The sequence below is a fragment of the Colletotrichum acutatum genome (assembly GCF_030867785.1).
Source record: "Colletotrichum acutatum strain CBS 112980 chromosome Unknown BDZ83scaffold_52, whole genome shotgun sequence".
Classification (NCBI taxonomy): Eukaryota; Fungi; Ascomycota; class Sordariomycetes; order Glomerellales; family Glomerellaceae; genus Colletotrichum; species Colletotrichum acutatum.
Window position 1 is genome coordinate 1 of NW_026849046.1, and position 12,152 is coordinate 12,152.

Here is a 12,152-nt window from a genome sequence, read left to right on the forward strand (position 1 = left end):
GACCTGGAGACGGATGTGACGGAGAACCACTGCATTCCAGCCAGATACTGCAGAATACTCCAAAGTACCGAGTGAGATTTTGACGTACGCATCCTCTCAAATGACAGATTTACTCCAGTCGTCAGCTGCAAGCCCCAGATTGTTTCCCCCAGAGTATGGGTCTGTGAGGGAGATACGGATTATGGGGGTTTATGGGGAGGCTCCGCTTCGATAGACATACTTATGGATCACGCCCGCAGTTAGGGTCTCAAATTTTTTCGTCTCTTCTCTCTTCATCCTCGAGAACACCCTTTCTCGAAGAACACAACACCTCTTCGACAATTCACTTACACCAACTTGTCTAAGCTGTTGTAATAGACGGATACACAATGGGTCTTCTCACCATCGTCGAAGAGAGGCCGACGCCGCCTTCGGTCTACAACTGGCGCATCTACGTGCTGGCCGGCATCGCGTCATGTGGATCCTGCATGATTGGCTACACGAGCGCCTTCATTGGCACGACCATCGGTCTCGACTCTTTCAAGGCCGAGTTCGACCTGACCAACAAGACGACCGCCGAGAGGCACGTTATCAGCGAGAACATCGTCTCTCTCTTCGTCGCCGGTGCCTTCTTCGGTGCCCTCCTCACCTACTGCCTCAGTCACTTCATTGGTCGCAAGCGTTGTTTGGCCATCGGAGCAACTATTTTCTCTTTGGGAGCGGCCTTGACCTGCGGCGCCAACGGCAATCTTGGACTCGGAATTCTCTACGCTGGACGTGTCTTTTCGGGTTTGGGAACTGGAGTTGCTTCTGTGAGTCTTCACGATGCCCCTGACTGACTCATCTCGGTCATCGACCGGTTCTCCACATGATGGGCAGCAACAAATTATAGTATAACCATTGCTAATACACGGATCTCATAGAACATTATCCCCGTTTACATCTCGGAACTTTCACCGCCGGCTATTCGTGGTCGTCTGGTCGGTCTCTACGAACTTGGCTGGCAGATTGGTGGTTTGGTTGGTTTCTGGATCAACGTGAGTTCTTACACAAGCCTTCAACATCCAAACTCCGCAAATATCACTAACACGCCACTCAGTTCGGTGTTGAGAACAGTGTTCCTGTCGGCCGCTCGCAATGGATGATCCCTTTCGCAGTCCAGCTGATTCCTTCTGGTCTCCTTTTGGCTGGCTCCTTGTGGATTCGTGAGTCTCCTCGATGGCTCTTCCTCCACGACAAACGCAAGGAGGCTATGGAGAACTTGTGCTGGATCAGACAGCTGGAGCCCAATGATGTCTACATTACCGAGGAAATCGCCGGTATCGACAAGATCTACGAGTCCACCAAGGCCACCGTTGGGTTTGGCTTCTGGCAGCCCTTCAAGGCCCTCGGTGCCCGTCCCTACCTGCAGTGGCGTCTGTTCCTGGGCTGCATGCTGTTCTTCTGGCAGAACGGCTCCGGTATCAACGCCATCAACTACTACTCCCCGACCATTTTCTCCAGCATCGGTGTTGAGAGCAATACTGTCAACCTGATGACTGGTATCTTTGGTGTCGTCAAGGCCGTCATGACCTTTGTCTGGCTGCTGTTCCTCGTCGATCAGCTCGGAAGAAGAAAGCTTCTTCTCATTGGTGCCATCACCGGTTCTATCTGCATGTGGGTCATTGGAGGCTACATCTGCATTGTCGAGCCGACCAAGAACCCTCAAGACCACTTGACGGGCAGTGGTATCGCTGCCATCGTCTTCTTCTATCTGTGGACCGCCGTCTACACCCCTACCTGGAACGGTACGCCCTGGGTTATTAACTCTGTAAGTTTATCCGCTCTCTGGCGATGCTTGAACCGCAGCTAACGAAACCCAAAGGAATTCTTTGATCCCAACTTCCGTTCCTTGGCAAGTGGTGCAACCACCGCCAGCAACTGGCTCTTCAACTTCCTCGTCTCCCGTTTCACGGAGCAGATGTTCGCAGCCATGGGGTACGGCGTGTACTTTTTCTTCGCCGCCCTGTCATTCCTTGCCTTCTTCTTCGCCTTCTTCCTCATCCCCGAGACGAGCGGTGTTCCCCTGGAGAAGATTGACAGACTGTTCGAGATCAAGCCCGTCTGGAGAGCCAACGAGACGTTGATGGCCCAGCTGAGGGAAGAGGAGGTACAGTTCCGCACAGACATCAAGGACGAGGTTATTCACAAGGAGCAGGGCACGTCGTCGGAGTCGGACTCCCCATGAAAGATGAAAGAAGCTGCGCTGGCAAACGCAGATTCACACATGACATGATTACGAACAGTACATAGACATGGAGATAGAGCGGCATTTTGATTTATCGCGAAGGGGCATCTGTTTGCGAATACCCGGCATCGAGTTGTCTGCAATCTTGAATAAAAGACATTTCATGGCTCGAGCTACCTGAACGCTTCATGATGCACTTGATTTTCCACAGCTACTGTTGAGTTTGTTTGCCAACCGGCTCTCTCTGCTCAAAGGGGCACTTATGCTCGAGTTCAATAATTCAACGATTACAGCAACATGACAATAGACTCCTGTTGGCGTCGTCCTCAGCGCATCTTGAAGCCAACGTCCAGTCTTTTTTTCGTCCTGCCGATATTGCCGATACTCAACTGCAGCATCCAGAGGCGCCGCGAACTCGCCAGTGGAGCCAAATGCAAGCACAGCTGGGTACTATCGTGGCAATCCCGGTGGCAATGACTATGTGGCAACGGGGCCAGCCCACTTGCCGAAAAACTTGGTAAAATCTCAGAAATCACTCAGTCAGCGACTCAGCGCCCGGACTTTTGCGCTGAACAACAACGGCTTATTTCCGGGGTCTACGCCCTAGGCCGCCCTGCCCGTTTGAAGTTGGTTCGGATCTAACCAGAAGATCAGTTAACCAGGGCTATCCAGGCAGTCGATCAATGCCAAGTACGCCTGGCGCTAAGGAGCAGGAACTACCATTAAGCGGCTGCATGAAAAGGGAATCGTTTTGGTATTAATTTCCGGCGGGATAAAATTCTCCTAGCGATGTCGCATAGCGCTTCACTGCACCGTGGGGGTATGTGTACTTGAGAATCCGGTGCCTCTTGGAACCGACTACCTAGTAAGTAGTTAAGGACGCACGACTAGAACCAAAACATGTCTGGACAAAGACGAAGCAAGGACGACATGCACAGTTGATTGAGAATCGAATTCTTTAGCATCGAGGGATTACCTAGTAGGTCATGTAGGACCTGACGCCTCATACAACAGCTTACCTGCCCACCGGGGGCATTATGAGACTTGATCATTCTCTCCACGCTCCAGCGCATTACAGCATCTCAAGGCTGCAATTCCTTGAGTGCAAGGAAACCAGATTGATCAATCAGCTCAAAGAGCTTTCTCGGGGTTGTCGAGAGTCTTGCATGTTCGGCATGAGGATTAGGAAATAATTTACGGATGCTGCGAATTCTCAATCCCGATACCGACGGCTGGCGCCGACTGCCCCGCCCCGGTCGGGGTAGAATTCCGGGCGCTTCAGAAGAAATCGGGATTAGGTTTCCGTGCCAGACAGCCCGATCCGGCCGGCAATATCTAGGCCGGACGACGCACCGCCTAACAAAGACATCATCATCATCATCATCATAGCGAGAGATCCCATTTTCAGTGTGAATGTTCTCTTAAACACCCTCTGTTTACTGTCTCATCATTCTTTTCGACGTATACTATTTGCAACAACTGAACCAAATTACCACCCAAGAAGTGACCATTATGTCTACCGTAGGTGGCCCGCTCTCTATTGCTATGGATCATCATCAGAAACTCTCCGTCCACCTTTGTACATGATGCTGTAATCTCCTACTGACTAGTCCGTGCAATGCAGTCAAACATGCGATCAATCAATCATATCGGCGTGTCCGTCCCGGACATTGAAGCCGTAGTAAAATGGTATAGCGAAATCATGGGCTTTGTCCTCGTAAACGGCAAAATCAAGCACATCAAGCGCTCCGAGACACCAGACGCGGGAATCTTCAAAATTTACCCAGACTCCTTGCAAGAGGTTAAGCTGGGATTCATGGCGACTGGCAACGGTGTCGGGTTTGAAGTTTTTGAATTCGTCGACCCAGCTTACAAGAAGGCCGACGATTTCGCTTACAACGTGGGCGGCTTCTTTCACTTGTGCGTGACAGACGCTGAACCAGAGGCTCTTTTGGCCCGGGCTATACAAGCCGGGGCCAGCAAGATTGGAGAGCCGACGCTGAATCCGCTGAGCGGCTCGAGGTGTCTGTATTTTAGGGATCCTTGGGGAAACGTGTTGGAGATTTTGGATATGAGCTTCGATAGGATGAGTGCGCTGGATGCAGTTTGACAACCAACGTCGATGCGGTTGCAATCGCATCTATAGTCGTGTTGACCATAGCTTTATGATGTCAGAGAATGAAAGACCAATCTCTATATGAGCTCACCAACGTGAATGATTACGATTTGCCTTGAGGATACCGAGACCAGTCAATTGGCTAATGATTAATCAATGAGGTCTTCTCTACCAGCCCAGGCTACGGCATAACCCTCACTTTGTCTCTTGATACCTCATAAAAACGCAGTCTGGCAAACAGTTCAGACAACATTGAAAGACCAATTGCCATCCTTTCGCAAAGATTGAAATAACGGCGGTTAGATCCACCCGATTCCGGTTGTTCCTACTTCACCGGGCCGAACTTGGCGCTTGTTAGTACAAACTATGCCAGTGTTCTTTCGATTCTCATATTGGACTTCAGCCGCTGCATGCCATACTACTTTGTTTGATTCTGTATTGTTCTTGTTCCTTGATTCCTGATGTATCTTGCCACTTTTCCTTCTTCGGAATGTTGTCGTGAGTGATATCTGTCGCCAACTGACAGACCGACATAACGTAGGTAAGAGGCAATGCAAGGCAATCGGGCCTTCCCCGGCGGATAGTCTGGGGAACCCGTCTCCAGGTTCAGCCCCCACACCATCGGACTTATGCTTCACGAATACGGTCTCCGGAGACTGGAAGTCATCGGACCAATCGAAGACATGCTTGTCTGCCCCAGATTGGCAGATGCTTGCAGGAACTATTGACCTGCGGTTGTACCGAAGCCATGGGCCCTTGTGTCTAGATGTAGAAATCGTTACCGCTCTCACGTTGATGGTGAGCCAGCATCGCTGAGACTTCTCCCATGGCAGAAACGTCACAAGCCTGTGTTTCCTATTGCCGAAATTGTTCATTAAGGCTACCTGACTACGAGACCCATGACCAAATCTGCCAGATTTCCAGCCCAAGCCTAGCTCATCAGTCATGCCATGCTCTCAGTACGGCATCCAAACCCTTCCCCAGACGCCATAGCCCGACCAAAGAAACGAACTGCGGGATGATATGCGGGGAAACATGGGCTTACCCCTCAAAAATGAAGGGTTGTGGTTACATGGATTCTCGGCTCCGAGTGTTCAGGTCAGTCTATACGCGTATAAGTGTGCGATTCTGCTGCCTTCCTAAATACGCGGATGACAGCCTCCAAGCTTCGATCGTAGTAACCGGGGAAAGATCGAGCTAGTTGCCAGTCCAATGCATATTTTGTCACTTTTGATCCGAATGTTCGTACCAGGAGATTTTGAGCTAGTGAAAGCATGATGTAAGGTGGTGAAGTCAATTGCTGCTACACGTGCCGTGATTTCAATTTGAGCTTCCTACGGCAAAGTTGAGTACATGTTTCGACAGCTCGTTGTTGTGCATTTCATCTTTACTGACCTTTCGCAGAAGCCAATCTCATTTTGTTTTGGTAAAAGATTAGGATACCAGATGGGAAACAAAAGTTCTTCAACAGTTGCGTCAAAGTCACCAGAATGACAGTTTCACAGCTCTAGCCGCCCCTGGTCAAGCTGCTCGACGAGGAGACTACGACCTGATCACTACCCCGAAATCCCGAGAGTCACTATGAAATACCTTCCCCCGCCTCGTTTTCTGTACGGTCGATCTTTATCCTAGTCCAATCGCATCGGCCCGATATTAGTACGTCTTTAACCTCGTAATGCTTCGACTACGTTGCGTACCTTGCTACCTCTACATGCGAATCACCTTACGATGGCTGCTTGGCATGGTACACTCCTTGGCACGAGTAGCCGAGGCTTCTAGGTTTTGTTTTCATCATCCGAGGGGATACCTGACGAGTATAAATCAACTGGCAACACTTCCTTTACCCGGGGCAGGAAAACTCACGGCCATGGGCGTCTCGAGCTATTCTATATATCCTACTTTGAACAAGCACCGCCAGGATCACCGCCAATCATGCTGTGGACATCACTCCTCCTCCTCCTCCTCGCCGGAGCCCAGCTCAGCCTATCCAGCCAAGTCCACCACCGGTCCAACAAGAATGGTTCGTACCGTACCCCATCAACATCCTCTCCTCATTTGCACCTCAAGGTACTCCATAGCTGACCCTCATCGCAAAAGGCACACGAGACAGACCCACAGCCCTCGCCCTAGCCAACACCCTCATATCTCACCTCACCCTCGAAGAAAAAGTCTCCATGATCACAGGAAACTCCTCCGCAGGCAACTGCATCGGCGTCATCGCGCCCATCCCCCGCCTCGGCTTCAAGGGAATCTGCATGCTCGACGGACCCAGCGCCGTTAACCGCGCCGACCTCGTCAGCGTTTTCCCTTCGGGCATTACCGCGGCGGCGACGTGGGACCGCGAGATGATTTATCGTCGGGGGGTTGCGATTGCGGAGGAGTTCAAGGGGAAGGGTGGGCATGTGATTCTAGGGTACGTCTAGTCTCACCTATCTTTCTCGTTCAAACCCCAGGTGATACCATCATAGGATATGTATTAACACCAGATCTACAACAGTCCTTCCACAGGCCCCATGGGTCGCGCAGCCCTAGGCGGCCGCAACTGGGAAGGCTTCGGCCCGGACCCGTACCTAGCAGGCATCACCATCGAGCACACAATCACCGGCATGCAATCCACCGGCGTACAGACCTGCTCAAAGCACTACATCGCCAACGAGCAAGAGACCCAGCGCTCCAACACGACGGTCAACGGAACAGTCATCGAAGCCATCTCATCCAACGTCGACGACAGGACCGTCCACGAGCTTTATCTCTGGCCGTTTGCCAACGCTATTAGAGCGGGCACGACGTCCATCATGTGCTCGTATAACCGCTTCAACCAGACGTACGCGTGCGAGAATAGTCACCTTCTGAAAGAGCTGTTGCGGGACGAGCTTGGGTTCCAGGGGTACACTGTGTCGGATTGGTTCGCGACGCACTCTACTGCGGACTCCATCAACAACGGTCTAGACCTTGAGATGCCGGGCGCCGTGCCGGGGAACTACCCCGGCGCCGCAAGCTTCTTTGGCGACAAGGTCTTCGAGGCCGTGGCCAGCGGCACGGTCTCGGAGTCCCGCATCGACGAAATGGTCCGCAACATCCTGACGCCGTATTACCTCCTGGGCCAAGACGCAGAATCCTACCCCTCGCCCGACCCGTCCCTCCGCTTCGTGACCCTCTTCCAAGAAGTGGGCCCCCAAGTCGCCAAAGATACCGGCTTCATCCCCGACGGCTTCATCTTCACCCACGGCCGCGACGTCCGCGGCGACCACGCGAAGCTCATCCGCGAAATGGGCTCCGCCGGCACAGTTCTCTTCAAGAACGTGAACCAGACCTTACCCCTGTCGAAGCCCAAGATCATCGGCGTCTTCGGCAACGACGCGGGTGAGATGACAAACGGCTTCCTCCGCCCCTCCGAGGTCCCTGAGGACACCAACACGGGCACAATGATCATCGGCGGCGGGTCCGGCACGGGACGCCCGTCCTACGTAATCTCCCCTCTCGCCGCCGTCCGCGCCAAAGCGGCAGAATACGGCGCGGAAGTTCTCTACGTGACCAACAACGACGTCCTCGCGGCGAATGACTTCCGGGGCGTGTACCCCCCGCCCGAAATCTGTCTCGTGTTCCAGCAGACATTCGCCAGCGAGAGCTTCGACCGCACGTCGTTTGAGCTCGACGGGAACTCGACGGCTGTCATCAACAACGTGGCCGATTTCTGCGAGACGACGGTGGTGGTGACGCACTCGGGCGGCGTGAATACCATGCCGTGGGCAAACCACACCAAGATTGGCGCGATCCTGGCGGCGCATTACCCAGGCCAGGAGAGCGGTAACTCCATCGTCGATCTTCTCTGGGGCGACGTCGCACCTTCGGGCAGGCTGCCGTACTCCGTTCCGCGTAACGAGGAGGACGCCGGCCCGGCGATTGTGAACCTCACGCAGCCTGTCGTTGATCCGCTTGCGTGGCAGGCTGATTTCACAGAGGGCCAGATGATTGATTACCGCCACTACGACGCGCTTGACATTGATCCGTTGTATGAGTTTGGCTTCGGGCTGACGTACACGACGTTCGCCGTGGTCGACAACCAGGTCGAGGTGAGCTTCATCGGAGGAAACTCGTCTGTCGCTGCTCAGCCGGACGCGGCGATCCCGATACAGCCTGGCGGGCATCCGCAGCTTTGGGAGGACCTCATCAGCGTCAAGGCGTCGATTTCGAACACGGGCAACAGGACTGCCTTTGCTGTGCCGCAGCTCTATGTCTCCTTTCCGGGGTCTGCGCCCGAAGGCACGCCAAAGAAGGTCCTGAGGGGCTTTGAAAAGATCCAGATCGAGGCGGGCGGCTCGGCTGAAGCGGAGTTCCGGCTGATGAGGCGGGATGTGAGTTTGTGGAATGCGTCGGACAAGATATGGGTGATTCCGGAGGGCGAGTTTACGTTCCGGGTCGGCTTCAGCTCAAGAGACTTGCCGGCGGAGAAGGCCTTCTCGGTGCTGGGATGATGTATGAGGACGGGGCGGTGATGTTGAAAGATGTCGCCAAAACTATTCTCTGTTGTTCGGAGCCAACCCAGTAGTCGCTTGCTCGCAAGATGACTGACATCCAGCTATCAAACTGGCTACTGGGTCAGTTGTTGGAGGATCGATGGTACCTTGGCGCGAAGTTAGTAATTATCAGATCTGTGGATGAATTGTAGGATCCGTTAGGAAGTAAAACATCAAACCCATTCATCTTCCCTTCTCGTGGCGTTTCAATTCTCGGCTCCGTCGACTCTGGCGGAGTTCGTGTTGCACAAGAATAATCGGAGTGGTTAATATTGTTCTGCCACAGCTTGAGCCCTTGGGTACAGTGTCGAAGAGGATGTCATTCCCAGCTGCAGCTCTGTTCTACTTCAGCCACTCAGGCCACAGGGTTTAACTTATCTTGCTTGCAGGAAAGCGCACGGGGCGATTTGAGGTTCGACGGGTGATTGTACAATGGCGATTGTGGTTGCACATGGCCAAACTCATACTCGAACGTAGACAAAGGAACCAGGCACACGACAGAATATGCGTGAGCGGAATGACCACCGCCCTCGAACTTGGTCTTTGATCCACTGCGTCTTCGTGACACCTGAGAAGTACGTGATCCGAGCATAAATGTTGGCGTCCGTACGTCTCACTGGGTTGAGGGAAACGTTTCTGCCTGGGTAGCATTCTACAAGATTCACATTCGAGCATATTAGTCACAAAAAGTTTCGACCGAGATGGCTATCAACTCACAACGGCTAAACATGAATGCACATAGCCAAGGACGGCTGGTCGACTATTCCGACAGCGAGGATGAACCAGAATCAGAAGTTGTAGCTGGACTATCAGCTGCTAGGCCACCAGAGGAAGGATTCGCTCAAATAGTCATTGGACTACAGCACGAGTACACAAAAGAAGTCAGGGAGCTGCAGGCGCGACAAGAAGCAACAGATCGAGAGATGGCCCAGCATGTGGACCAAGTCAATAGGAGGTTGGAAAAGCAGCTCAACGTCTTGACTTCAGTCGTTAAGGTAAGTTTGCTCTCGTACCCGGCTATCTCTGCGATAGCCAGGCTGGTTTGCTTGGTCATCTTTGAGGTGATATCGGCTGTTGCCTTGGATATGCTGACTGGTAGTAGGAAGTTTTTGGAGTCGATCCACTAGACCCGGCAGTGAGAAATTGCGCGCAGCACGACGGCGGTAAAGAGGGCTATGAGAGAGGTACAGCTCTTCCATCACCATCTCCGACGCCGCCAGTGCCCGCTGAAAGATGTGATGTGCCGCCACCAGGACGGGAATCTATCACAGTGGCGTCTATAGTTCGGACATCCAGGCCTCGGATTTCCTATGAGAGTCAAGTGTCGCAACCAACGGCACCTGGAGCGTCGCTACCGGTGGTCAGAAGAAGCAGTGGCAGGAAAGCGCCTAGGCCGCGGGCAATTGCGTTGAACCGACGTGCGAATCAGCCTTTGAAGAAAAAAAGGAGGAAGAATGACGATATCGATGACAGCAAGGACCACCAGGGGGAGATGTTGGAGGTGGAGCCGGAAGCACTGGGGCCTAGATCCCCCGAAGCTAAGCAAGTCACAGACATTGCTGTCAATGAAGCTATTGTTCGCCGTAAAGCATCTCGACAAAACGTGCTATCCCCAAGAGATCCTGTCAACCCGTACGATGACCCAAAGTACTTCAGCCCACTGACCGTCGTTGGCAAGGATGGAGTTATGCGGTCGATATTCAAGTTCTACCCGCACCCGCCCACAGTTGAAGAGCAGTGGGCAGAATATAAATACGGCCTCCACGGTCAGCAGCCCGTCGAACTGCTAGAGAAGATGTACCGGGCCAAGTGGCGAAACGGCACATATGGTCGTTCGTGGTTCACTCGCCGAAAGGCCTTCTGGGACAAGATGAAGGGGCTGCTGGATCAAGGTCGTACGGAAGAGGAAGCGTTGGGTGTTATGAGAGACCTTGGGAGCGGAAGCGTGCCTACTGCAGTTGCCATTCTATGCAAAGAGCGTGGAGAGGGAACACGTCCAGGGAGACGAAAGTCTCGGGGCCAGTCGGTCTACTCGGTATGCGGCAGTAAACATTCGCGAGACGAGGGCTCCAGCAATGAAGAGAGCAGCAGCAATGAATCGGAGAATGGCGGACCGCCGAGACCCATCCGATATAATCCACCGAAGCTGCGGAAACGACTTGTAGTGTCCATGGATAGAGTGAGCGGTAGCGACGAGCCTGAGTCGGCGCAATACTCCGGACAAGAGGCTGATGGTTTGTGGGAACCTAAGGCTAACTGATTGATTGAATTGGGGCATCGTTCATCAAGCTCGCTGCAATGTAGTTCAATCGTACTGAGGTTATATAGTCGCAGTATTGACCAGCTTCAACACGTAGACGTAATAAGCGGGCTCGCTTCTGAAATCTGCAGACTTCTGTGGGAATAGTCATGGTGAAGTATTCGCGATGAAGACGGTGACGAAGCCTCCATAGCTAGTGGCTCACAGCGAAGAGAAAGCGCTTGCAAGTTGGAAGCCATCCGAGTCTGGGCACCACTCCCCCTAAACTTTGGATAGAGTTGCCGGCAACGATGGGTCATCGTGAAGGTGTCAAAGATGGTCCCCGATGTGAATTGGCCACTCAGCCAATTTCTGCCCAGAATCGGAAGCTAAGTTCAACGAGGTAAGGCAGCACGAGACCTAGGTCAACTTGACCGGCATCATAGCTTTCTAGGTTGTTCTCTGCTGAGGCTGCCCCAGCACGCAGAGCCCCAGCACGCAGGACGCTCCGTGGACGTCTTTCGACGAGACTCCGGAAGCAGAGTGGACTAGGGATGAGCAACATTCTTCGGGTTGTGTGAGTTCGGCTTCAGATAAACCTCTGAGGGGGGGAGAGCATGCCGAACAATGCCTTGCTATCCAAGCGCTGGCTCGTCTGGGAGACTTTCGTCCCAGACGGTGACGAGGAGACGAAAAACAAGCTTCTGTCTTGGAACCAGCTGGTCCTAAGTTTCACAACGACACATGGACCGCAGCGGGAGCAGTCGGGAAGACGAGGAACCCTAGGTAGCCGGCAGGTAGGCTGCGTGTCTGCACGGTGCGAGTCGTCGACTTTGCCCTCGACACGACGTCGAAGAGACATGCTACTGAATAAGGTAGGCGGCGATATCGTGTAGTCGTCTTGAAAGCGAATCCAGACCGGCGGAACAGTGGGCACCTAGGAATCGGGAGAGACCCTGGATTACTCCGTAGGGGGCCAACGGTGTCGACCACGTTTTAAGCGTGGGATCCCTGACGGAGGAGATCCGTAAGGCCCCGGAAAGTGGTGTGATCTCTTTGGCGTCGAGGAACCGT

At 53.2% G+C, this 12,152-nt stretch overlaps 4 protein-coding genes across 4 annotated transcripts; all 4 read left to right on the top strand.

Annotated features, from left to right (window-relative positions):
• BDZ83DRAFT_622980 (general substrate transporter) lies at window positions 1-2,409 on the top strand. Its single transcript, XM_060508353.1, has 4 exons — window positions 1-791; window positions 903-1,016; window positions 1,079-1,789; window positions 1,844-2,409. The coding sequence occupies exons 1-4, from the start codon at window positions 369-371 to the stop codon at window positions 2,204-2,206; spliced, it is 1,611 nt and encodes a 536-aa protein (XP_060364409.1). The 5' UTR covers window positions 1-368; the 3' UTR covers window positions 2,207-2,409.
• A 1,110-nt stretch (window positions 2,410-3,519) lies between these two features.
• BDZ83DRAFT_731131 (Glyoxalase/Bleomycin resistance protein/Dihydroxybiphenyl dioxygenase) lies at window positions 3,520-4,403 on the top strand. Its single transcript, XM_060512862.1, has 2 exons — window positions 3,520-3,727; window positions 3,831-4,403. Exons 1-2 carry the CDS (start codon window positions 3,719-3,721, stop codon window positions 4,314-4,316), a joined length of 495 nt encoding a protein of 164 aa, XP_060364410.1. The 5' UTR covers window positions 3,520-3,718; the 3' UTR covers window positions 4,317-4,403.
• A 1,851-nt stretch (window positions 4,404-6,254) lies between these two features.
• On the top strand, window positions 6,255-8,797 carry BDZ83DRAFT_752603 (beta-glucosidase; the record flags this gene model as incomplete). Its single annotated transcript, XM_060514220.1, has 3 exons — window positions 6,255-6,342; window positions 6,420-6,735; window positions 6,820-8,797. 3 exons carry the CDS (start codon window positions 6,255-6,257, stop codon window positions 8,795-8,797), a joined length of 2,382 nt encoding a protein of 793 aa, XP_060364411.1.
• Window positions 8,798-10,043: 1,246 nt separating this feature from the next.
• On the top strand, window positions 10,044-11,445 carry BDZ83DRAFT_351762 (uncharacterized protein). Its single transcript, XM_060502534.1, has one exon. It carries the CDS (start codon window positions 10,332-10,334, stop codon window positions 11,097-11,099), a length of 768 nt encoding a protein of 255 aa, XP_060364412.1. The 5' UTR covers window positions 10,044-10,331; the 3' UTR covers window positions 11,100-11,445.
• The last annotated feature ends 707 nt before the right edge of the window (window positions 11,446-12,152 follow it).

Coding starts and splice junctions, on each gene's coding strand:
- BDZ83DRAFT_622980 (XM_060508353.1), top strand. CDS start 369: ATGGGTCTTCTCACCATCGTCGAAGAGAGGCCGACGCCGCCTTCGGTC. Junction 792..902: donor TGGGAACTGGAGTTGCTTCT/GTGAGTCTTCAC, acceptor CGGATCTCATAG/AACATTATCCCCGTTTACAT. Junction 1,790..1,843: donor CGCCCTGGGTTATTAACTCT/GTAAGTTTATCC, acceptor CGAAACCCAAAG/GAATTCTTTGATCCCAACTT.
- BDZ83DRAFT_351762 (XM_060502534.1), top strand. CDS start 10,332: ATGTTGGAGGTGGAGCCGGAAGCACTGGGGCCTAGATCCCCCGAAGCT.